This window comes from Triticum dicoccoides, chromosome 1A, assembly GCF_002162155.2.
Source record: "Triticum dicoccoides isolate Atlit2015 ecotype Zavitan chromosome 1A, WEW_v2.0, whole genome shotgun sequence".
Taxonomy (NCBI): domain Eukaryota; kingdom Viridiplantae; phylum Streptophyta; class Magnoliopsida; order Poales; family Poaceae; genus Triticum; species Triticum dicoccoides.
The window spans coordinates 571002299-571027913 of NC_041380.1; the positions used below are offsets into that span (position 1 = coordinate 571002299).

The 25615-nt window shown below is 44.3% G+C and overlaps 1 protein-coding gene across 2 annotated transcripts in view; it reads right to left on the bottom strand.

Moving 5' to 3' along the window:
* LOC119291487 (disease resistance protein RGA2-like) overlaps positions 1 to 24227 on the bottom strand; it is a 29171-nt gene extending 4944 nt beyond the window's left edge. Inside the window, exons 1-4 of one of the 2 annotated variants that reach the window (XM_037570254.1) lie at positions 23852 to 24227; positions 20830 to 21999; positions 2403 to 4892; positions 1626 to 1703 (exon numbers count right to left, since the gene is read on the bottom strand). In XM_037570254.1, coding sequence (XP_037426151.1) covers positions 1626 to 1703; positions 2403 to 4892; positions 20830 to 21999; positions 23852 to 24157 — 4044 coding nt within the window. In that variant the 5' untranslated portion in view covers positions 24158 to 24227. Of the gene's footprint in view, positions 1 to 1625; positions 1713 to 2402; positions 4893 to 20829; positions 22000 to 23851 lie in introns of both variants that reach the window. The other variant, XM_037570251.1, reaches the window with a different exon arrangement.
* Between the last annotated feature and the right edge of the window lie 1388 nt (positions 24228 to 25615).

A 25615-nucleotide genomic window follows, 5' to 3' on the forward strand; every position in this document is an offset into this window, starting at 1 on the left:
CGGGTCGTTTGTTCCTGGCCAGCAACATGCAGGATGGGGAGTTGCTATCAGATCGAAGGATGGTCCCTTACTCTGTGCACGGGCAAGTCGAGGCGAGAATATCAGCGATGTTTTCTCGGCAGAAGCCATGGCGATGTCACAAGCGATCAACACTGCTGCAGATATGGGTATGACCCGAGTGGAGTTTGAAACGGATTCACAGCTCCTGGCGGATGCTCTTGACCCGGGGAAGGTGGATTCCTCGGCGTACGCTGCGGTGATCGAGGACATGAAATATCAACTGAAAATTTGGTTCCCTGAGTTCTCCATTTCGGTTTGTAGGAGAAGTGCAAATACAGTAGCTCATGAATTGGCCAACCTTGGCCGCATGTATGATCAAAACCACTGTATGCATGCAGTGGGAGTCCGATATACGCACCCATGTGGGTGACCGTGTTTTGGGTGATTTGCCCAACAACAGTTAAGTAATAAAGCCAAGTTGCTTTAAAAAAAAGAGGGAGAGCGCCCACCCTACCCGGCCGCAGACGAACCGACGTCGGAACACGTCCCGCCGCCGCAACCAGACTCAGGCCGGCCACCATGGCTGCAGCCACGCCACTGCAAACCACCACCACGTATGCAGCTTCCCTGCTGGACCACTGCCACCACCCTACATCGCCCGCAACCACCCGAGGCCAAACCTGAAGGGATCTGGCAGAAGATGCCTGAGCACGCCACCGCCCGATCTGAGTCTTCGGCAGTCGCTGCACCACCAACGCCTCCCAGGAAGCCAACGCGACACCACTAGGCACTCTTGTCGCCGCCGTGAAGATGTGCCGCTGGACCCCGCCATAGCCTAGCGCCCCCACTCGACCGGCCGCCCCGCGCCAGCCGTGGGACACGAGCGGAGGGGAAGGGAAAGCCCCGCCGCCGCCCTTGCCAGCCGGGCTTCGCCCGGCAGCGACTCTGGGTGGCCCAGAGGGGATGGCTGAGGGAGGGGGTGTGGCGGCGGACTAAGGGTTCCCGGGAGCTCGTGGGAGGGAGGGGAAAACAGAAAAATGACTTGCCACTAGAACAACGCCGATCTCCAATCAGGCAGAAGTTGTGCATGGATCGCTTGAGCGCCCCTTATGCCGGCAGTGCTGGTCATGGGCCATGCTTTTCTGTTCTTTCTTTTCGGCTTCGTTCATTTTGTTTTTCCTTTGGTTCTTTCTTTTTGTTTAATTTTTCTTCTCTTTCTTATTTTCTTTTATTTTTTATTTTTCAATATTCAAAATATGTTCATGATTTCTTGAATTCATGAACATTTTATGAATTTCTTGATATTTTTTCAAATCCGTGAACATCTTTTGAATTAGGGATTATTTATTGATTTCATTAACATTTTTTTAATTTTTTCAAAATCATGAAGATCTTTAGAATTCGTGAACATTTTTGGATTTTGTGAACATTATTCAAATTCATGATTTTTTTTTGTTTCACGAACATTTTAACAAATCTGTGGACATTTTTTCACAAATAATTCACTAACATTTTTAGATTAGTAGCAAGAATATGTGCAAATGAAACAATGATTATTAGATTAGAAGTGCAAATGAAACCATAATTCCTAGATTAAAAGTTACTGGGCTTTTGGAGTTTCATACCTCTAGTTCTTCTCGGTCCTCTCTATGTCTTGACCATCTTTCACTTAATTCTCTCCATAGGCTATCCATACATGATTCCTGTGCATACTACAACTTACATGATTAGGCCATTGCGGAAAGTAAACTGAGAGACAATATGTGTTGACGAGGTTCATGGATCAGCCCCTACATCACTAGAGCATGACTACGTGCTCCTCTTTCATGAACTAACAACATAGTATAATCAACTACAAGTCCGTCGAGGTCATCAGACGCATCAAGACCATCACACCAGGGCTAGTCCGGTCACCCTCGTGATCTTATGTCTAGCCTACCAGCTTTGTCAAGTCTATTTTGGCTACCATGTGATGCCTTTATATAACAGAACCGAGTTACATATGTTCGACCCAAAAGGCTACCCCCACACACCCCGCGCCTGCCCGCTTACACCAATTCCAACTATGGCCCTATACACATTTGACACCGATTTTTTTTTTTTTGAGAGACAAGGCTTTATGCCCAGGTCTATTGCTAATCTGGAAGTTCAGTACTGTGGTACAGTAATCAGGGGGTTTGGCAGCAATTCTAACATCCTGTCTTTAAGAGTTAGTAAAGCAGAAGTCATATAAAGTGACTGAGTACGTGAATGACATATGGACATACACGAAAGTGAAATATATGTGCACGCTTTGAATGCCCAGGTCTTCAAGATCATTGCAATAACATGTGCAAATGAAACTATAAGTGATTACCTGTAATTACAAAGATGTAATAAAAGGGCTTTTTGTAGTTGTGTACCTCTAATTCTTCTTGTCCTTCTTCTTGCGCTAATAATTCTTCTTGTCCTTCTTCATTTGGTTCTTCCTCTGGCTCTAATATTACTTTACGGATGTGAGAAACCTTACATGCATCCTCCCTTCGGGACCTATGGACCAGACTTGAACATCCAGAAATGTACAATTCCTCCAGGGCAGTAAGGTTTCTTATGCTTTCAGGCAAAAATGTGATGTTGGAACAGTCTCTGATGTGAAGTTCTCGCAGGGAACTGAACTGTCCTAGCCATTCCGGCAATCTATATAGTCCTTCGCACTCGAGAAGCATTAGTACTCTCAGAGCAGTGAGATTTCCCATACTTGCAGGCAATATTCTTAAATTGCGACAATCTTTTATGCCCAAGACTTGTAGAGAAGGGAGATATCCCAACCAATCCGGCAGCATCTCAAGGTCCTCCAACGACATCAAACTTAGTTTTTTGAGAGAGGTGAAGCAGCTAATGGCCTCTGGCAAGGCCCTCAAGCCGCGGCAGGAGGTCAATGAGAATTCTTCGAGAGCGGGGAATTGCTGTAGTATGCACCACTCGGAAGAACGAAAGATGCAATTTTTTATACCCATGCGACAAGGAAGAGTGGAAGACGAGAGTTCCCAAAATCCAAGTCTTGGTCCTGCCAAAGCCTCGTTGCTATTGTCCAAGATCCAAAACATACTTCTGGGGGGATATGGTAGGAACTTCAACTTTGGGCAGTCCTTCAACTCTAGATTATGCAAATTAGGGATTAAAAATTCTCCATCTTCTTCGCCTGTCTGTGTTGTCCACCATTCCACCAAATTGTCCATCGACTTCAACTGTAGCAATCTTAATTTCGTACAAGTTCCACCCTCTCCATAGAATTCCTTGCCAATTTTCGTGACGTTGGGAATTTTCTGCAGATATAGACTTCTTAAATTTGGTAGCTGCCCAAATGGAGGAAGATTATCACATGCACCTAAATCAAAAAGACTCAGATAGGTAACAGAAGGGAGGTGGGAGGATATGTGCGACATCCAGTTAGGGAAACCCTTGCTCATATACCCTTGTATCATAAACTGTTCAAGATTTCGAGCTGGTATGAGCCTCTCCAAAATAGATTCAGCCGAGGATGCATCAGCATTCATATTCTTCTGATTCCAATGGAGAGCTAGCTGTCTAAGACATGATTTATCACGCAGCTTGATTGTCTCTGCATCTTCCGGTCTCTTGACACGCTGAAGCGATCGAATTAACAGCTCAGGGCAATTCACATGTCCAAGCTCAACAATACTGTTGTATCTTCCTGTGTTGCGTACTCCGTGTACTGTGCGGCCTGGTAAATTTAGACTCTTCTTAATTTCCTGGGCTTCTCCAAATACCCTAGGATGTCCTGACGTGACCACAAATTGGGTGAGACTAGCCATTTTACTGATGCTATCTGGCAAGTGACCGAGAGCACCAGCAGAAATGTCCAATATTTGGAGATTAAGATCACCTAGTGACAAGGGGAGCTCTAGCATCCCTAAGCAATATGACAAATTGAGACACTTCAGATTAGTCATCTTGCAGACTGACTCAGGCAACCGTACTAGCCTGGGGCAACTTGTTACGTTCAAAGATTCAAGTTCTGAAAGGTCGCCAAAACACTCAGGGAGTACTATAAGGGCACGGCAATCTGAAAGGTTTAGGTCTTTCAAATGCTTCAGTTGGCAAAATGATTCTGGTAGAACTGAAATCTTGTAGCAATCAGAAAGGTTCAAGAACCTAAGATTTTCAAGATTGCCGAAATCTTGTGGTAGATTTTTTATCTCATGACAACCTAATAGGTTTAAATGTTCTAAACACTCCAGGCTAAAATTGTCAGGAAGTTCGGTTAGCTTGGAACAACTAGACATGTTTAGGAACATGAGTTTGTTAAGAAGATGAAAATTGTCAGGGAGCTTACTGAGGCTCGCATTGCCAGCTAGGTCCAAATAGCAGAGTTTGTTGAGGCTACAGATACTGTCAGGCAAGGTTGCAAGTGAGCAATTGGACAGAATTAGAGTTTCCATATTTTGAAGTGAATGGAAAGACTCAGGAAGTGATGTGATTGGCAGGCTAGAGGCATCAAGGTACCTAAGTAGCTTCAACTGAAGCACGGAACATGGCAAAAGTATGTTGCTTGGAGTAGATTGCCCCACAACTAAACATCCACTTATGTCCAAGACCCGTATGTACTTGGTTCTGGAAAATGCCTTTTGGGGAAGCTGCTGTTTCTCTGAATGTCTTACATGGAAGGATCTGATGTTGCCTGGCAGATAATTGAAAACCTTATACTGATTCTGGTAGTTGATCAACTGTGCATGTCGGCAATAACGACGTTTTGCTTTCTTCCTAGTCCTCGGATCAGTAGCATTTAGAACAATAGATTCATGACCCAAAATTATCGTTGCAAGATCGTGCACCAAATCATGCATTGTGAGCTCTCGAGGAGCATTGGCATGCACTGGACTTGACCTAATCTGCAGAGGGAAGTAAAATCAAATTAGTCTTGTAGAATAAACTGTAACAGTTTGACTAATTCACATCTAGATGTTTTTTAAGGATGTCACATCTAAGCTCCCACAAATACATAATGCAGCAACAAGAAACCAAAAAAAAAAAACGAAGACAAAAAAAATAGACCACAAACAAAGTGAATATCAGCTTAGATGTGACATAACTATGTCACATCTAGATGTGTCCTAGACAAACCCAAAATGTAAACCCGACATGGTTATGCTTAGTTACCAAGTGAAGAATCTTTCTATGATTAACATTAATAACTTATAAATTAGTGGCCGCAGATAGTAACTAAACGCCCCCGCAAAAAAAGATAGTGACTAACGGAATGCACAAAATCTATGAGGCTCATCTAACACCCATAATTGATAATTAATTATTCTAATGGTCAATTAGACTTCCAATACCTTCCTCCCCATCCAACTCGCCCTAATGGTTGACTAGTCAAGGTGAATCTGGATATTTAAAGTATGTTTATCTGTTGGCTGGTGGGCGTGATAACATAGGAACACTAAATATAACATCCCAAATTTTCAATTTGGAATGTTATACATTAGAGCATCATGCATATCATATTTTATTTTGTATTTTGGTTGATCCTAGAAATTCTATACAACTCAATGACCCACGGAGAGAGTTGGGGATTTCGTTATTTTCATATTTGAGTTTTCTCAAATTTTGAGAATAGGATCATTTGATTTTATTTATTTTATCATCAATTATTTTTATTACAAAAATATGAGAGAGGGAATAAAATGACTTTTCCAAAATAAAGAAATATTGAGGATTTAATAATAAAATCAAATAAGATTTCATTTTGGAGTTTTTCGGTGTTTTATTTGAATTTAGGAAAAAAAGTGCGTTTTTCAAAATTGTATTTAGGGCCCAAATAAATGTTCACCTTGTGCGTCTTGATTTTAGAAGCCCGCGAAAATTTATTTCGGAATTTTTGGAGTCCGTTTAGTATTTTTTTTTTCTTCCGAGCGGAATAATTAAAAAAACGAACCGACTTAACGGGCCGTGTCCGACCTGGACACCGACCCGGGAGGCCTTTATAAGCCGAGGCCCGGCCCCGGGGGAAACCCTAAAGCGCCCTAAGCCGCCGCCACCCTAAGAAGCCGCCGCCGCCGTCCGCCGCCGCCGGATCTCACCGCCGAGGTTCGTCGCGCCTCGTTTTCCATGTCGAAAAAAAGAGAGAAAAAATTCGGCGTTCGTCGTTTTTCTTTTTCTCAGATTAAATCCGCGATTTTTCTGATCGCGATTCCTGATCCGATTTTCGTTTTAGTTTAACTTTTCGCTCGTTTATCGGAATCAGGCGATTCAAGCGCCTAGGGATTCGTCTCGAAACCCTCTATCCATTTAACCAACTTAAACAAGTTTTTACTACTGTAAAATTTTCCCTAGATCCAGATTACTAGAACGAAGTTTTTTTCTTTCGTCGTTTGATTTTCGTTGCTTCGTTTGATTTGATTCTTTTTGCCAACCGGAGTTCTTAAGTTGAACCTTCTGGTTAGATCTCTTATTTGAGTTTTACCTGTGCATTAGATGAGTACTTATTGTATTCTTGTTTGTTTGTCTGCGATAGAGTACCCGGAGTGCGCCGCCTGTTACTTCGAATCGTTAGGTTTCTCGGATCATCAGCAAGGCAAGTAACACTTTGATCATACCTTTCCTACTACCCAGTTTTATTGCATTAGATCAAATCCTCACACATTGCATGTAACACCCCGGGTGTAACTTACCCAATATATACTCCAACTCTTGCCGTTTCTGGCCTTAAGTTATTTTATTTTCTCGGGTTCGGGTTTTTGTCTCCGTGTGTTGTTGTCGTTGTCATGCATCTCATATCATGTCATCATGTGCATTGCATTTGCATACGTGTTTATCTCATGCATTCAAGCATTTTCCCCGTTGTCCGTTTTGCATTCCGGCGCTTCGTTCTCCTCCGGTGGTCAATTCTGCCTTTCTTTCGTGTGTGGGGATTAAACATTTCCGGATTGGACCGAGACTTACCAAGCGGCCTTGGTTTACTACAGGTAGACCGCCTGTCAAGTTTCGTACCTTTTGGACTTCGTTTGATGCTCCAACGGTTAACCGAGGGACCGAAAAGGCCTCGTGTGTGTTGCAGCCCAACACCCCTCCAATTTGGCCCAAAACCCACCTAAACCTTCTCCATCACCTAGAGCGTTCGATTACGATCGCGTGGCCGAAAACCGCACCTCATTTGGACTCTCCTAGCTCCTCCTATGCCTATATATAGCCCCTCCTCCGAAAATCCGGATCTCCCTCGTCCAAAACCCTAAAAAAAACCGTCTCCGCGCGGCCGGACACGTCCGCCCGCGCCGGACCAAATCGCCGCCGCCAACCAGGGTCTGCCACGTGTCCCCGGCCGGCCTCCTCCGCCGCGGCCCGCGGGAGCCCGCAACCGGCCCCCGCGGCCCAGATCTGCTCCGCCGCCCCGCGCCTCTTCCCCGCCGCCCGGTCCTCGCCGCGCCGCCGTCTTCGCCCCGTTCGCCGACCGCCTCCGCTGCCCGCCAGCTCGTTAGCCGCCGCCGCCAAGACGCCGCCTCGTCGCCTCCTCGCACCGGCAGACGCCGCCGGCGGCCACCTCAGCGTCTGTGCCCGCCGGCGCCGCCTCCTTGCCGCCCCTCGTCGCCGGCTAGTGCCGCCCCGGCCGGACTCTTCTTCTCTGGCGACCTCGCCCACGTCCGGCGACCTCGACGCCGTGGGTGGACAGTAACCGCCAGATCCGCCGCTACAGTGCCAAACCCTAGATCCACTAGGGTTGACTTTTCCCCTCTCCAGTATTTTTTTTGCAATGTTCATCATGCTATAACTCTGCATCCGTAGCTTCATTTTGGGCATATAGCATATCAAAATGTTCATCTTAGAGAGTACATCATTTCATTCCATTGCATCATTTTCATTTGAGTTCATCTTGATGCCCGAAATGTTGTTAGAAGAGTGCTACTTGAGATAATTGTCAGATCTGCTGCTCCATTTAGATATTTGTCATTTTTGCCATGATTATTGTGTGCATGATATGCCCATGAGCTCTACATATGTTTTGTTAAGGGTTTTGACATCTTTCCAGAGGTGTAACCCATGTATTTTTGTGATGTGTGTGGTGACTAGCACAAGCTTGCAAAGTGAGGCACTTGGTAATGCTGATTTCAGGGACTTAGCATTTCCACTAAGTCCTTGAGCTGTTTATCTCATATGGCCATATGTTCATGTTGTTTCCTAGTGATCCGTGCCTGTTTTGAGGATGATCAGTAAGGATGTTTTGTTAATCTTGTAGTGCTCTATCAATCTATGGCTTTATTTGCAATTATGGAGCATCCTAGCTTGAGTCAATCGAGCTCTACTTTTGTCATTTCGTGAATCTGGGCAGATTGTCTACTTGTTAGCGATTTTGCCGATGATGTTGTAGTTGATCCGTGCATGCTATGTTGTTGTTCTTGCCATGTCTAGCTTGAATTTTGTGTATTCTTGATAGGTGTATGCTTAGATTGTCATGACTTGCTCTGTGGTGAGTGCATCGAGCTCGTAAACATGCCTACTTGATATCTGTTTCAGCATGCTCCAGTTTTCATTAAGTCTGAGAACTGATTATGTTTTTGCCATGTTCACATGCTTGCAAATGTATTTTCTGATCCCTTTTGGCTCAAGGTCACTAAGGGACTTTTGTAAAGCTCTTTGAGTAGCTACATGCCATGCTTTACTTTGCCATGTTCAGGTCCTGTAGCATGTAGTTTTCATGCTCCGAAGAGTGCTATCTGATCTGAAATTCCAGACAAGTGTTAATTTCACTAAGTCTGAGATCTGTTTACCATATGCATTTTTGCCATGCTTGTTTGAACCCGTTAATGGATGAATTGGCCGTAGCTTAGTGCTAGACTTTTATTAAGCATCATGAATGCATCCCTGCCTTGCATTTTGATGCCATGTTCGGATGCTGTAGCATGTTCATCTTGTTGCATTTATATGGCTACTTGCTGCAAATCGCAGAACATGGTCATATTTGAATCGCTTGCCATTTCCAAATCGCAACTCCGATTCCAGCGTTCTTTATATCGTTTTCAAGCGATTTCATCTCATCTTTCCAGTGGCACATTTGGATTTCGAAGTTGAGGCCAGGTTCATGCATTCCTTGTCAAATCTTGCATATGCATCCCGCATCGCATCCCGCATAGCATATCATCCTTGCATCATATTGTTCGAGCCTTGCACGTGGTTGATTGTGTTCCGTTTGCTTGTTTATCTTGTTTGGGTAGAGCCGGGAGACGAGTTCGCTAACGAGGAGCCCATTGAGTTTGCTTTCGAGGATCCAGTCAATTCTGACAACTTTGCAGGCAAGATGATCATACCCTCGAAATCACTACTATCTTTGCTTTGCTAGATGCTCGCTCTTTTGCTATGCCTATGCTACGATGCCTACCACTTGCTTATCATGCCTTCCAAATTGCCATGTCAAACCTCTAACCCACCATGTCCTAGCAAACCGTTGATTGGCTATGTTACCGCTTTGCTCAGCCCCTCTTATAGCGTTGCTAGTTGCAGGTGAAGATTGGAGACCGTTCCTTGTTGGAACATTATTTACTTGTTGGGATATCATTATATTGCCATGTTATCTTAATGCATCTATATACTTGGTAAAGGGTGGAAGGCTCGGCCTCTCGCCTAGTGTTTTGTTCCACTCTTGCCGCCCTAGTTTCCGTCTTATCGGTGTTATGTTCCCGGATTTTTGCGTTCCTTACGCGGTTGGGTTATAATGGGAACCCCTTGATTGTTCGCCTTGATTAAAGCTTTTCCAGCAATGCCCAACCTTGGTTTTACCATTTTCCACCTAGCCTCTTTTCCCCTTGGGTTTCCGGAGCCCGAGGGTCATCTTATTTAAACCCCCCCGGGCCAGTGCTCCTCTGAGTGTTGGTCCAACCTAGAGCCCCTTGCAGCGCCACCTCGGGGAAACTCGAGGGCTGGTTTTAGTTGTACGGATTGCTTATCCGATTGTGCCCTGAGAACGAGATATGTGCAGCTCCTATCGGGATTTGTCGGCACATTCGGGCGGTGTTGCTGGATTTGTTTTAACCCGTCGAAGTGTCTTGAAGAACCGAGGTACCGAGTCTGATCGGAACGTCTCGGGAGGAGGTCTATTCCTTCGTTGACCGTGAGAGCTTGTCATGGGCTAAGTTGGGACTCCCCTGCAGGTATTTGAACTTTCGAAAGCCGTGCCCGCGGTTATGGGCAGATGAGAATTTGTTAATGTCCGGTTGTAGATAACTTGAACCGTAATTTAATTAAAATGAATCAACAGTGTGAGTTACCGTGATGGTCTCTTCTCGGCAGAGTCCGGGAAGTGAACACGGTGTTGGAGTAATGCTTGCGCAGGTTGTTCTCTAGTTTCTCGATCGCGCTTTGCCTCCTCTTCTCGCTCTCCTTTGCGAACAGGATAGCCACCATATATGCTAGTCGCTTGCTGCAGCTCCACCTATTTACCTTGCCTTTCCTATTAAGCTTAAATAGTCTTGATCGCGAGGGTGCGAGATTGCTGAGTTCCTGTGGCTCACAGATTACTATTAAACCAGATGCAGGGCCTGATGATTCCGCTCCAGGTGATGCGCTTGAGCTCAAGTGGGAGTTCGACGAGGACTCTCAACGTTACTACGTGTCTTTCCCTGATGATCAGTAGTGGTGCCCAGTTGGGGGTGATCGGGACCGTGTCGCATGTTGGGTTATCTTTTATTTTGGCGCCGTAGTCGGGCCATGAGTGTTTGGATGATGTAATGTTATTTATGTACCTTGATTGACGAGGCGAGTGTAAGCCATCTATGTATCTCCCCTTTTATTATCTATATTACATGGGATGTTGTGAAGATTGCCTAACTTGCGACATTGCTTTCAATGCGGTTATGCCTCTAAGTCGTGCCTCGACATGTGGGAGATATAGCCGCATCGAGGGCGTTACATTGCATGATTAGGATCTAATTAAATTGTGGGATGGGAAGTAGATGAGGTAGTACCTATTACCTATTATTATCAAACTTTTGGGAGTTACTTCTACGTTTGCTTATTATGCCATGCTATGCTAGTAGACGTGGATTGGGTGAGTGATATCCATGACAGATGTGAGATTGTTAATTAATGGTTTATCTAAGGTGGCAACTTAAACACACATCTGGGTGGATTGAGGCACCTGGGTATTCCAGGACTTGCCTGTTTTCTTTTGGACCACCACCCAGGCTCAAAGGGATCATGAGACTATTCATACTCGAAACTTCCGTGTGCAGCCACAATCTATTATGGGCTCTAGCATAGTTGACTAAGTTGTGCGAACTCTTACAGTGGTAGACTAGCAGATGTAGGGGATGTAGGTGGTACGGTCTACCCGATCGTAAGGTGCTAGCACTTCTGAAAGACTATGTCTCGATCATCCGTCTTCTCAAACACCCTGTAGTGCGAGAAACCAAACGGAGGCGATCGAGTCTTGTGGGGAAAGTGCGCAAACCTCTGCAGAGTGTAATAAACTAATCATGGTTAGCCGTGTCCCCGATTATGGACATCTTGAGTATCTAGTACCTGGATTTTCATGTGAATCTCAACATGTTACTCTAAAATTAATTTTGTTGGGTTTTGTTTAATGATGATGCTTAATTGGGATTGAGGATGCTGTTAACCATTCTCAATGTTTAACAACCACCATGATAGTAATTAAATTTTATTCCTTTGAAGTAGGGAAAAATTGGCTTTTCGCAAAACTGTAACCATAGAGCTTTCCACCAGCCAAATATGCATATAGTATAGCTGTTTCATTCCATTACTCTCTATGTGTTACCTTGCCAGCATATTCCATGTGCTGACCCATTTCGGGCTGCAACGTTAATGTTGCAGACTTTTCAGACGACGATTAAGGAGTTTTTAGGTCGTGGTTTTATATTCAGTGATGCCGTTGGAGTTGATGGACTCACTTATCTTCCAAGCCTTCCGCTGTTATCGTTATTAGATGGCCTTAAGCCATATTTATTGTAATAAGTTCTCTTTTGAGACACTCAATGTAATAAGTGTGTGATTGCTACTCTGCTATAAATCCTCTGACACTGATCCAGGGATGACACCGGAGCACAGAGATCAGACTGTTTGAGGTCTGGTCGCTATAGATATGGTATCAGAGCACACGCTGGCTGTAGGACATGACCACTAAGCACAAGACCTAAATCACTATTCACTCTCTTCTCTTCTGACCTCTCATCTTTTCTACTCTTTAGAATGGCGGATGCAAGGAACAAGTTCACACAACCGGATGAAGATACACCCTTTGGACGACACTTGAAGGAAGTCACTAGATACCTGAACATAGGAGTACCAAGCTTCACCGGAACCTACAACGCCACTTTACCTGAAGAAGAGCGCTAGATGATTCAAGTTCAAGTTCCAGGAAGGACGTTCATACCATTCACTGAGCCCATAGAGTTTTCTTTTGATGCACCAACTTGGAGTCTAGGAAAGAGCATGGCAGCTCACATCGCCATGGGACGCATTGGAGAAGTCTACCGCAAGGATCTCAAGGATACTATCTACCAGATTTGTGGGCGCCGAGATGAACACTGGGAGATGATCAGCACCAGGAAGGATAGATCAATTGCAGCTTTTATCCAGGAGTTAAACCAGCACATTCGACGACAAGAGAACCAGATGTGCGCCGACATGATAGATCTGAAGAAGGCTAAGACTAGAATCAAGGAATTGGAGGAAGAACTCAAGGCTACACGTGAAGATTATGAAGAAGAAATTGAAGTATTGGTGGAGAAGAATGACGACCTAATCAAGAAGATTGGAATATTTATGGGAGACCCTACGTCAGTAGATGAAGACGAAGAACCCCAGGAGATCAGCCCGGAAGACTACATCATTATCGACGGCACCGACTCGGAACCAGATAGTAGCGATGATGACTATGTTGATGAAGTTGGAGCAGATATCATGGAGTCAACGACCGAAGAATATTTCTAGTAGACCACCTCATCAGTAGTAGTAGTCCACCATGTAAATATAGTAGTCTGAGCACTTTTGCGATAGGTAGATCGATTGTATGCCCTTGTTTGATTGGTTGAAGTGAATTGTTTGTTTTGCCTCATGTGCATATGGGTAGTGTTTTCTCTTTAGACCCCCTCTATTCTTATATATCATCTTTTCTAAACCCTCAGATGCCTCCAAGACGTGACCTCGGATTTGCCTTCTCACCGGAGCTCACCCAGTTGATCCAACAGCAGAACACATTGATGCAGTTGCTAGTCCAGAATCAGAATCAGGGGAACAATAACAACAACCCATCACCACCACCGCCGCCTGTTGACCACTTAGCCTGTTTTCTTAGGCTGAGTCCGCCGGTGTTTTCCAGTAGCACCGAGCCGATAGTAGCAGATGATTGGCTCCGCAAGATAGATAGGGAGTTGACCACAATAGGATGCACAGATGCAGAGAAGGTGAAGTTTGTCGCACATCAGCTAGAAGGACCAGTAGCATCATGGTGGGAGAATTTCACAGCCACTTTCCCTGTAGGCACTGTCACATGGGACCAGTTTCAGCAGGCTTTTCATACTGCCCATGTTTCAGCAGGAGCTATGGCTATGAAGAATCATGAGTTTCGCAACTTGCACCAAGGAGAAAGGACAGTTGGCCAGTATGTGGAGGAATTTAGTAAGCTAGCACGTTATGCCCCAGATGACGTCGCTACGGATGTAGCTAAGCAGGAGAAGTTTCTGGAAGGACTGAATGATGAGCTGAGCATGCAGTTGATGGTAGCAACCTTCAACAACTACCAGGAGTTGGTAGATCGTGCTCTTATGATTGAAGGGAAGCAGCAGCAAATTGAGAATCGCAAGAGGAAGTATGGACAAGGAAAATACAATTCAGAAGCTCAGCAGAAGCCACGTTTTACCCCTAGACCGGGAGGACATTTTCAGCATACCCATGGAGGAGGTAGCTCGCACAATTACAATGGCACCAAGAATGGTAATGGCAATGGAGGAAGCAACAGCCAGAATCGCACCAACCCATCAACCCCAGCCAAGAAGGACTTAAGCCAAGTCACTTGTTTTAAGTGTTCGAAGACAGGACATTATGCAAATGAATGTCCTGAATTGTAAAATGAAAATAGCAATGGAAGTTCTGGGAAGAAGCCGAACCCTTTCAACAGGGGACAGGTGAACCACGTTAGCGTGGAGGAGGTTGAAGCTCAGCCCGATGCAGTAATAGGTAAGTTTTTGGTTAAGTCATTTACTGCACTCGTTCTTTTTGATACTGGCGCATCGCATTCATACATCTCAAGGGGATTTGTGGATAAGTATAACCTACCAACCCAAGCCCTTAGGTCCCCCATGTTAGTAACCTCGCCTGGAGCAGAGTATGTGGCTTGTCTATGGCGTGATCGGTTACCATTAAGGATTGGTAACTATGTTTTTCCCTCAGACCTAATAGTATTGGAATCTCAAGGATTGGATGTGATATTAGGCATGGATTGGTTATCAAAGTATGAAGGGAATATTGAATGTGCTAGTAAGTTAATTTTGCTTACCACCCCAGAAGGGAGAAGGATCAAGTATGTATCCCGACATGTGCCAAAGAGGACTCAAGTAAATTGCCTAACAGGAGTTGTGCAGGAGGAAGTACCAGTGGTAAGGGATTTTCCTGATGTATTTTCAGAGGAGTTGCTAGGCATGCCACCGGATAGAGATATTGAGTTTTTGATTGAACTATTGCCAGGCACAGGGCCAATATCAAAGAGACCATATAGGATGCCAGCAAAGGATTTGGTGAAAATTAAGAAGCAGATTAAGGAGTTACTGGATAAGGGATATATTCGCCCAAGTTCTTCGCCTTGGGGATCGCCAGTACTTCTAGTGGAGAAGAAGGATGGATCGTTAAGGATGATTGTTGATTATTGAGGATTGAATGAAGTAACGATCAAGAACAAGTACCCACTACCAATGATCAACGATCTGTTTGATCGATTGCAAGGAGCTAAGGTATTTTTCAAGATCGATCTGCGATCAGGATACCACCAGTTGAAGATTCGAGAACAGGATATACCTAAGACAACTTTTACCACCAGGTATGGGCTGTATGAGTATACCGTTATGTCATTTGGTCTGACTAACGCACCTGCCTATTTTATGAACATGATGAACAAAGTGTTTATGGAATTTTTGGATAAGTTCGTCGTAGTGTTCATTGATGATATCCTGGTTTATTCGAAGAATGAAGAGGAGCATAAGGAGCATTTGCGTTTGGTACTTGGAAAGCTCAGAGAATGTCAATTATATGCCAAGTTCAGTAAATGTGAGTTTTGGTTGAAGGAAGTAGGATTCCTCGGAAACGTTATATCTGGAGAAGGTATAGCAGTAGATCCCGCTAAAGTTGAAACCGTGACCAAGTAGGAAGCCCCAACAACAGTTGGAGAGATCCGGAGTTTCTTGGACTCGCAGGATATTACCGGAGATTTATTGAGAATTTCTCAAAGATTCCGAAGCCTATGACTGAGTTGTTGAAGAAGGATACCAAGTTCATATGGACAGAGGAATGTGAGGCTAGTTTCCAGGAGTTGAAGAAACGCTTAGTTACCTCACCAGTGTTGATTTTGCCAGACCAGCCCAAGGATTATGAGGTGTATTGCGACGCTTCACGTCGAGGACTTGGAGCAGTGCTTATGCAGGAAGGGAGAGTTGTTTCATATGCCTCAAGACAACTGAAACCTCATGAGTTGAATTATGCCACGCATGATTTGGAGTTAGTAGTCATAGTGCATGCATTGAAAACATGAAGACATTTTCTCATTGGAAATCATTGTGAGGTGTACACGGATCATAAGAGTTTGAAGTACATTTTCATGCAGAAGGAGTTAAATCTCAGACAAAGGAGATGATTGGAGCTTATCAAGGATTATGATATGAAATTGCATTATCACCCCGGAAAGGCTAATGTAGTAGCTGACGCATTAAGCCGTAAGAGCCATGTCAATACATTAATGATGGGAGAAATACCCACGGAGTTAGCAGAAAATCTTCGTGAACTATGTTTGGAAATAGTTCCGAGAGGCTATGTAGCAGCATTGGAGATTCAGTCAACCTTAATGGATAAAATCAGGGAAGCTCAGAAAGCTAACAAAGAGATTGCCGCTATAAAGGAGAAACTGAGCAAAGGAAAAGCTAAAGGATTTCGTGAGGATGAGCACGACACCCTATGGTTTGAAGACCGCTTTTACGTGCCCAATGACCCGGAGATCAGGAAGTTGATACTGCAAGAGGCACACGACTCACCGTATTCAATTCACCCAGGAAATACCAAGATGTATTTGGATTTGAAGGATATTTTCTGGTGGACCAGAATGAAGAAGGATATTGCGGAGTATGTAGCAGTTTGTGATGTATGCCAGAGAGTAAAGGCAGAGCATCAGAAGCCAACAGGATTGTTACAACCATTGCCGATACCCGAATGGAAGTGGGATAAGTTAGGCATGGATTTTATCACGGGATTGCCCAGGACTCGTTTAGGCTATGGCTCGATTTGGGTTGTAGTTGATCGATTGACGAAAGTAGCTCATTTCATCCCAGTAAAGACCACTTACACCAGTGCTAAGTTGGCAAAGATATGCATGACCAGAATAGTATGTCTGCATGGAGTTCCGAGGAGTATCGTATCAGATAGAGGAACCCAGTTTACCTCAAAGTTCTGGAAGCAGTTGCACGAAACTTTGGGTACCAGGCTAGAATTCAGTACAGCTTTTCATCCACAGACAGATGGACAAACCGAGAGAGTCAATCAGATTTTGGAGGATATGCTGAGAGCATGTGCGCTAGATTACGGATCTAGTTGGGATGATAATTTGCCATATGCAGAGTTCTCTTACAACAACAGCTACCAAACCAGTTTAAAAATGGCCCCTTTCGAAGCTTTGTACGGAAGGAGGTGCAGGACACCGCTGTCATGGGACGAAGTTGGAGACCGCCAGTTGTTTGGACCTGACTTGATCAAGGAGTCTGAACAGAAGGTGAAGTTGATTCGCGATAGGCTCAAGGTAGCTCAGTCCAGACAGAAGAATTATGCAGATTCTAAACGGAAGAAGACTGTTTACGAAGTCGGAGATAGAGCCTATCTTCGAGTATCTCCACTTCGAGGAACAAAGCGTTTTGGAGTTAAAGGGAAGTTAGCGCCACGATTTGTAGGACCATATCGAGTTTTGGAGCGTATGGGAGAAGTGGCCTACAAGTTGAAATTGCCTGAAGGATTGTCAGGAGTTCATGATGTGTTCCACGTTTCTCAGTTAAAGAAATGTCACGCGGAGATGGCTGACATACTGTTGAGAGACATAGTGCCTTTGGAAACTATTCAGTTGGATAAAGATTTGACCTACAAGGAGAAACCAGTCAAGATTCTCGAGTTTACCAACCGAGTTACTCGCAGCAAGGTTATCAAGTTTTGCAAAGTTCAGTGGAGCCACCACACGGAGGATGAAGCCACCTGGGAGCGAGAGGAAGATTTGCTTAAATACCACCCTCACCTATTTTCTAGCCAACCCAAATCTCGAGGGCGAGATTCATCTTAAGGGGGTAGGTTTGTAACATCCCAAATTTTCAATTTGGAATGTTATACATTAGAGCATCATGCATATCATATTTTATTTTGCATTTTGGTTAATCCTAGAAATTCTATGCAACTCAATGACCCACGGAGAGAATTGGGGATTTCGTTATTTTCATATTTGAGTTTTCTCAAATTTTGAGAATAGGATCATTTGATTTTATTTATTTTATCATCAATTATTTCTATTACAAAAATATGAGAGAGGGAATAAAATGACTTTTCCAAAATAAAGAAATATTGAGGATTTAATAATAAAATCAAATAAGATTTTATTTTGGAGTTTTTCGGTATTTTATTTGAATTTAGGAAAAAAAGTGTGTTTTTCAAAATTCCATTTAGGGCCCAAATAAATGTTCACCTTGTGCGGCTTGATCTTAGAAGCCCGCGAAAATTTATTTCGGAATTTTTGAAGTCCGTTTAGTATTTCTTTTTACTTTTCTTCCGAGCGGAATAATTAAAAAAAACGAACCGACTTAACGGGTCGTGTCCGACCTGGACACCGACCCGGTAGGCCTTTATAAGCCGAGGCCCGGCCCCGGGGGAAACCCTAAAGCGCCCTAAGCCGCCGCCGCCCTAAGAAGCCACCGCCGCCGGATCTCGCCGCCAAGGTTCGTCGCGCCTCGTTTTCCATGCCGAAAAAAAGAGAGAGAAAAATTGGCGTTCGTCGTTTTTTTTTCTCGGATTAAATCCGTGATTTTTCTGATCGCGATTCCTGATCTGATTTTCGTTTTAGTTTAACATTTCGCTCGTTTATCGGAATCAAGCGATTCAAGCGCCTAGGGATTCGTCTCGAAACCATCTATCCGTTTAACCAACTTAAACAAGTTTTTGCTACTGTAAAATTTGCCCTAGATCCAGATTACTAGAATGAAGTTGTTTTTTCTTTCGCCGTTTGATTTCGTTGCTTCATTCGATTTGATTCTTTTTGCCAACCGGAGTTCTTAAGTTGAACCTTCTGGTTAGATCTCTTATTTGAGTTTTACATGTGCATTAGATGAGTACTTATTGTATTATTGTTTGTTTGTCTATGATAGAGTACCCGGAGTGCGCCGCCTGTTACTTCGAATCGTTAGGTTTCCCGGATCATCAGCAAGGCAAGTAACACTTTGATCATACCTTTTCTACTACCCAGTTTTATTGCATTAGATCAAATCCTCACACATTGCATGATTAGGATCTAATTAAATTGTGGTATGGGAAGTAGATGAGGTAGTACCTATTACCTGTTATTATCAAACCTTTGGGAGTTACTTCTACGTTTGCTTATTATGCCATGCTATTCTAGTAGACGTGGATTGGGTGAGTGATATCCATGACAGATGTGAGATTGTTAATTAATGGTTTATCTAAGGTGGCAACTTAAACACACATCTGGGTGGATCGAGGCACCTGAGTATTCCAGGACTTGCCTGTTTTCTTTTGGACCGCCACCCAGGCTCAAAGGGATCATGAGACTATTCATACTAGAAACTTCCATGTGCAGCCACAAGCTATTATGGGCTCTAGCATAGTTGACTAAGTTGTGCGAACTCTTACAGTGGTAGACTAACAGATGTAGGGGATGTAGGTGGTACGGTCTACCCGATCGTAAGGTGCTAGCGCTTCTGAAAGACTATGTCTCGGTCATCCGTCTTCTCAAACACCCTGTAGTGCGAGAAACCAAACGAAGGCGATCGAGTCTTGTGGGGAAAAGTGCGCAAACCTCTGCAGAGTGTAATAAACTAATCATAGTTAGCCGTGTCCCCGGTTATGGACATCTTTAGTATCTAGTACCTGGATTTTCATGTGAATCTCAACATGTTACTCTAAAATTAATTTTGTTCAGTTTTGTTTAATGATGATGCTTAATTGGGATTGAGGATGCTGTCAACCATTCTCAATGTTTAACAACCACTATGATAGTAATTAAATTTTATTCCTTTAAAGTAGGAAAAAATTAGCTTTTCGCAAAACTGTAACCACATAGCTTTCCACCAGCCAAATATGCATATAGTATAGCTGTTTCATTCCATTACTCTCTATGTGTTACCTTGCCAGCATATTCCATGTGCTGACCTGTTTCGGGCTGCAACGTTAATGTTGCAAACTTTTCAGGCGACGATTAAGGAATTTTTAGGTCGTGGTTCTATACTCAGTGATGTCGTTGGAGTTGATGGACTCACTTATCTTCCAAGCCTTCCGTTGTTATCGTTATTAGATGGCCTTAAGCCATATTTATTGTAATAAGTTCTCTTTTGAGACACTAGATGTAATAAGTGTGTGATTACTACTTTGCTATAAATCCTCCGAGTACTGTGTGGTGTCAGCATTACTGATCCAGGGATGACACCGGAACACAGAGACCAGACTGTTTGAGGTCTGGTCGCTACACTAAATGTCATGTGTAAATCTATAATTATCTTCCAAAAAATAGTAGTTAAGGAGTTTAAACTTGATCTATGCTGGTGTGCGGCACAGAAGTAGTACTCTCTCCATCCCAAAATATTGGTCTTTTGGGATCTTGATACTGTATCCAACATAATGCTTTGACCATCATTTAAACAAAATTATACGTTACTACTATAAAAGTATATTTGATGATTTAGCAGTATCAGTTCGACGTTCTCAATATTAGTAACTCTTCAATGTTCATAACTCTATTAACATAGTGGTAGTTCTTCTACATTTTGGAAGAGGGGGTACATTTCACTATTAGGCTCCTACTGTCTAAATGATCATGTAATCTCTACAACAGTTTTCATAAATTGGAAAACGTCTACGGCAATGATTTGTTGATCCCACTATATTTATCTAATGCAAAGATACCAAAGAATCCTATGGAATTTAGTATGATATATTCTGAATTAATAAATTCGAACTAAGAAAGTTCTTCAACAATTATTATTTATGTAATTTTTAAATCAAAGAATAACAAAGAACCTGAAGCCAAAATGTAATGTAAGGCAATTCAAAGTTCAAACACAGCCTAATGAGAATAAATGCATTTCAATGTAAAAGTTGAATTATAAACAAATTTTAAAAGTGTGGATATGGAAATTGGAGGCATTTAGTTAAGAATCTTAAAGTGAAAAGGATAAAGGAAAAGACGTAATCATGAACTGAAAGAGGGCATATATCCATATTTGTTGAAGATGAGTGTGCAACAGTCACATATAGTTGAAAATGTCATCGATTTTATTTACTTGGAAAGCAAACCTAGGAAGTCTTCGACACACACATGGACAAACAAGAACATGAGAAATAGTGTTCAACACTTACCGCGGAGGACCTTGAAATTTGAAGAAATGACATCCCCATAAGGTAGTTAATGCACCTTTTACCGTCATCCCCATGAATGTATCCAAGAGCCTTCCATTGCTGAATTAGACGATCACTGTCTATAACAAAGCCCTTGGGAAAGGCCGCCAAATATGTGAAGCACATTTTGAATTCCAGCTTCATGTAGTAATAGCTTAGCATGAGGCGCTCCAATGTGTCCTTGTGATCTCTGTGACCTAAATCGATGTCCGTATCTCTTATTTTTTTCCATGCCTCGGCAGTCCTTAACTCGGACATTACTTGCCCAAGGGCAATTGCCACGAGTGGTACACCCCCACACTTCTCTGCAATTTTCCTTCCAATTTCTTTCAAGTCACTTTTGTCATCATCAGGCCCAAATGTTGTTTGCTTCATTACTTCCCAACAGTCATCAGTTGATAATACACACAAGTTGATTTGATCAGAGTTGGGCACGGGACAAATTTTCCTTTGGTTCGCAAGAACACCGGTGCTCATTTTATTCACTACCCTTTGGTTCCGCGTAGTTACAATAACTCTGCTACCCTTGCAGCCATGTTGTAACATCTGCTTCAGCCTTTCCAGCTTATCCGCATCCTCTTCCCAAAGATCATCCAAAACAATCAAGTACCTTCTACCAGCAAGTTCCTTTTTGAGATTTTCTTGTAAAAACTGCAAACTACAGTTGTCAAGGTTGATACTGCTATTTATGCTTTTGAGGATGGCACTCCCAATTTTGCCCAGATCGAGCTCCTTAGACACATGGACCCAGGCTCGGACTTCAAAATTGTTGGCCATTTTGTCTAGGACAAAGACTGATTCAGCCAATGTTGACTTCCCTAGGCCACCAAGCCCGACAATCGAGACGATAGATATATCTTCTCTAGCGTTATCATCATAGTTTAGCAGCAGCCTGAATATTTTGTCCTTCTCCATATCCCTCCCCACCACTCCAGATTTCAAGCCTTCATCACAGATGCCTACAAAAGTTTCATTGTTTCTGCTCCCTTCTGCCCGTTCTTGATTTCTCACAAGATTGAGAGCTTGGCCCTCCTTTCCTACTTTTTCTATTTCCCCCCTCAGGTTCTTCAGCTTGTGAGGCATGGTAATCCGCCGGAGAATTTGATTGTTCCAGGAAAAGAACAGCTTCAACTGTAAATAAACTGAAGTCAATATCATTTGCTAGACACATCTCTTTATGACTCCATATAAAGAATCACAGTTTCATACATTTCTCAACTAAAGAAGTTCCATTGAATTCATCTCTGTGAAGTTAAAGATGGAAGTTCCAAGCTATATACTAGTATTATTGAACGGGGGATGGTGTATACAAATAGGGATTGGTTATTTCTGACGTAACTGAAATTTGCTACAATTTGATAACTTATCCCAACACTTGACGAAGATTTAATGTCTTCAATCACTTTACTCCCTCACCTCATGGCATAAACAATTCCAGTTTAGTGAATCCCTACGAAGCATTAAGGCAAAAGAACTTGGCGAAGATAAATTGAACTTAATAGTCACTCTGAAGCTTTAAGGACGTCGGAAAATACTCTGCAATTTGGTGGATGAGAAATGCAAAATTTCGAGCAAATGGAGAAATAGAGTGAATTGCAAGAAACCACCATTTGGAGCTTATCTAGCAGAAAACAACCTGGTCGCTAATTATTTGCAAAAGCCACCGCGTATTCAGTAAAAGCGTTGCAGATTGCACTGAACATGTAATTTGGCGCGGTTGAGGGCGTTTCCAACAGGTAGGGCCCAAAATAATCACACACAGACCCCTAGTAAATTTTAAAAAAATCAATCAGCCCCCTGGACCATGCCCCCGCCGCCGGAAGGAGGTGGAGCGAGGAGGAGATGGATAGGAGTGAGCCGGCGAGCGCGGCGTGCGCGTCGCGGTGGCCGACGGCGACGGTGAGCAGGCCGACGCGTCCCCGGCAGAGCGCCATGGCCTCCTGCTCCATGAAGACCCCTCACGGTCTCCCCTTTTTCTGTCTGTCTCTCGTCCCCGTCTCTGAAGCTCTCTGTCTTTTGAACAGAGGATGTGCGCCGCCGCCTCCTTCAGTTCGTCGCGCCGCCACCTAGTTCGCCGGATTCGCTGTCTGCCGGCCCCCTTCTCCGCCTAGAGCTTCGTCACCTGCACCCGCGCCTCGATCCGGTCGTCCCCGCCGCCAAACTCCACGTCCCTGCAGTCCCGCGCCGCCGCTGCTTCATGTCGAGCGAGCAGAGGACCGCGTCGTCCCTGCCTCACCCGCTCTTGGACCTCTGCGTCGTCCTCACCGCCCACTGGTGAGCTCCTTGCGCCGCCTCCGGTCCCTTTCTTATCCTCGTGTCGCGCCGCTGCTAACTTCTCCGCCTCGCCGTCGTTTTGCTGCAGGAGCCGAGGCCGTCGCCCCCTCTCAGTTCGTCGCGCCGCCTCCAGTTCCGCCGGATCCGCTGCCTGCGGGCCCTTCCTGTCCGGATCCCGCCGCCGCGCTGCTGTTCCTCGCCTGCAGCTCCGCCCAGCTGCCGCCGTCCTTCTTCTTCCCGGCGAGAGGAAGGAGATGCCCTCCGGGGAGGGGGGGTGGGGGGGTGGGGCTTGATTGCTTTTTCTTTTATAAGATCCAGGGAGGTATATGTCAATTTGTTGCCAAAACAGCTCCTTACAGTCCGGCCCCACTAGTCAGAAAATGGTTAGACGGGCTAAATCACCTGTTCAGTGTTTTTTGCAAAATGTTTACTGAATGTGCGGTGATTTTTGCAAATGATTAGCGACCAGGTGGTTTTCTGCAAGATAAGCCCCAAATGTGGTGGTTTCTTGCAATTCACTTGGAGAAATAAGAAAATTGATATAAACACAAATTATGAACAGCTGTTGAGATTCAAAGCGCCTCTTTTGCTTTGAGCATCATCCACTAATAATCCTATAAGATGCGAGACTCGGGAAAGTAAAAAATCCACAAAAATCACTTGCTTGTAGACCAGATCTTTTGACCTGGAGAGCTCAATAAGTGAGTACCTTTGGTTGGCTCTTCTTTAAGAGCTCGGTGGCGTCCAGATCGTCCAGCACGTCCTCGACGTCGTAGGCGACGGACTTGAATTTGGTGAGCCACCGCCCAACAGCTTCCCCATCTCTTCCTCGTCGACGCAGCCTATCATCCGCATCATGCAAAACGGCCTCCAGATCTTGCATCTTGTCCGCCATGACATCAGCATCGTCTTTGAACTTCCACTGCAGGGTGGCCTCCTCCGTGGCGAGTTCACCGAGCATGCCCGCGACTTGTTTCCCCACGGCGCTCGCGATTATCTCCCCGAACCCGCTCATGCCAGCTATGTCCCTCTCTCCCACAACAATGTCGTTAACTGCGTGGAAACAGAGAGATAAGTAAGGAAGAGCGTGTTGTGTCCTTGAGGGCACGCGACCACGCGCAGGAGACGCGGCTGTTGGCGCGTCAGGACGCTGGGACTGGGAGGGGCTCACAAGCCACCCACTCTTGTTTTCTTTTTCCTCTCGTCTTTCTTCTTTTATTATTGACGACTACGAGGAAGGTGCGGGAGGACTGCCTGGAAGGCCGGCAGTCTAGCTCCTCCCCTCCTCGACGACCGACCAGAAGCAGTGGAGCAGCTTGGGGAAACCAGTAAAGTTCGTGTTTTCCTCTGGAGGCTGGCGCATCAATCCATTCCTGCTGGGACTGTTCGACATCACCAAGATATGGCACAATCAAGCTGAGAATAGGCATGGCAGAAACAACAGGCAGCTGATGAAGCCAGTGCAGGTGCGCAAATGAATGGATTTTCCAAACCAGTGCAGGACTTTAAGTTAGTACAAAGTTGAGTCATCTATTTTGAAGCGGAGGGAGTATCTATCAACCAGTGCAGGGTGTGCAAATGAATGGATGTTGTCAAAACAGTGGGTGCCCTTAGAGCGATTCTCTCTTTCGGTAGCAGACACCGAGATGGGCTAAGCTAGGAAACCTTATTCTATATGATAGGACAGATAAACAAAGCAAGGAGTGCATGGGTCCATAGCCAATTTCATATTCTCCGGTTCCGTTCAAGATCAAACTCCCTTCGAAAGATGCCTGCATGTTAGGTAGCGGGTCAGTTTCATACACAACAATTAAGAATAGGTATGGTTTGGAGAGGGAGTAGAGATAGCGATTCCTTGCCGGTTTTTTATGTTGTGTGATGCAGGAGGGGTACCTCATAAACTTGGGATTATTCCCTAAGAGCTTGTCCAGTACCACTGGTACCGATGGAATTCAGTCTCATTTAGAAAAATCAGTATATATTTAAGCAACAGATTTAGCAATGCACATTCAAATCTACTACGCATGGCCGTGGTGAATTTGAGGATCTTACTGGGCGGACCGAACTCTTCTACAGTCTTGAATTTCCTATATGGCGGCCGGCCAGTACTCATTCGATCCATTGTACTAGAGCGATCCGAGAAGAATGCAGGGTCATACTACATCAACATTTGTGGTGATCACGAGTGGCCCAACGCATGTGTGCCACTAGGGCTAAATGTGTGCTTCTCTTTTTTAGATCCGGTTTTTTCAAAATAAAATATATCTTGAACCTTAGAGTCTGAATTGTGATCAGGTTTTCCCTTACCAAGTGCACATGTGCTTCCCTTTAACTAGTGCACTTGGAGCTACAGTGCATGCTAAAAAAATGTAAAAAAAACCTATAAAGTATGAAAACCCTCTGACTAGTTGCTCTAGTTGCTCCCACTTTGTTGAAGGTCAACCGCTTAGATCCACCCCTAGATGAAAAATAA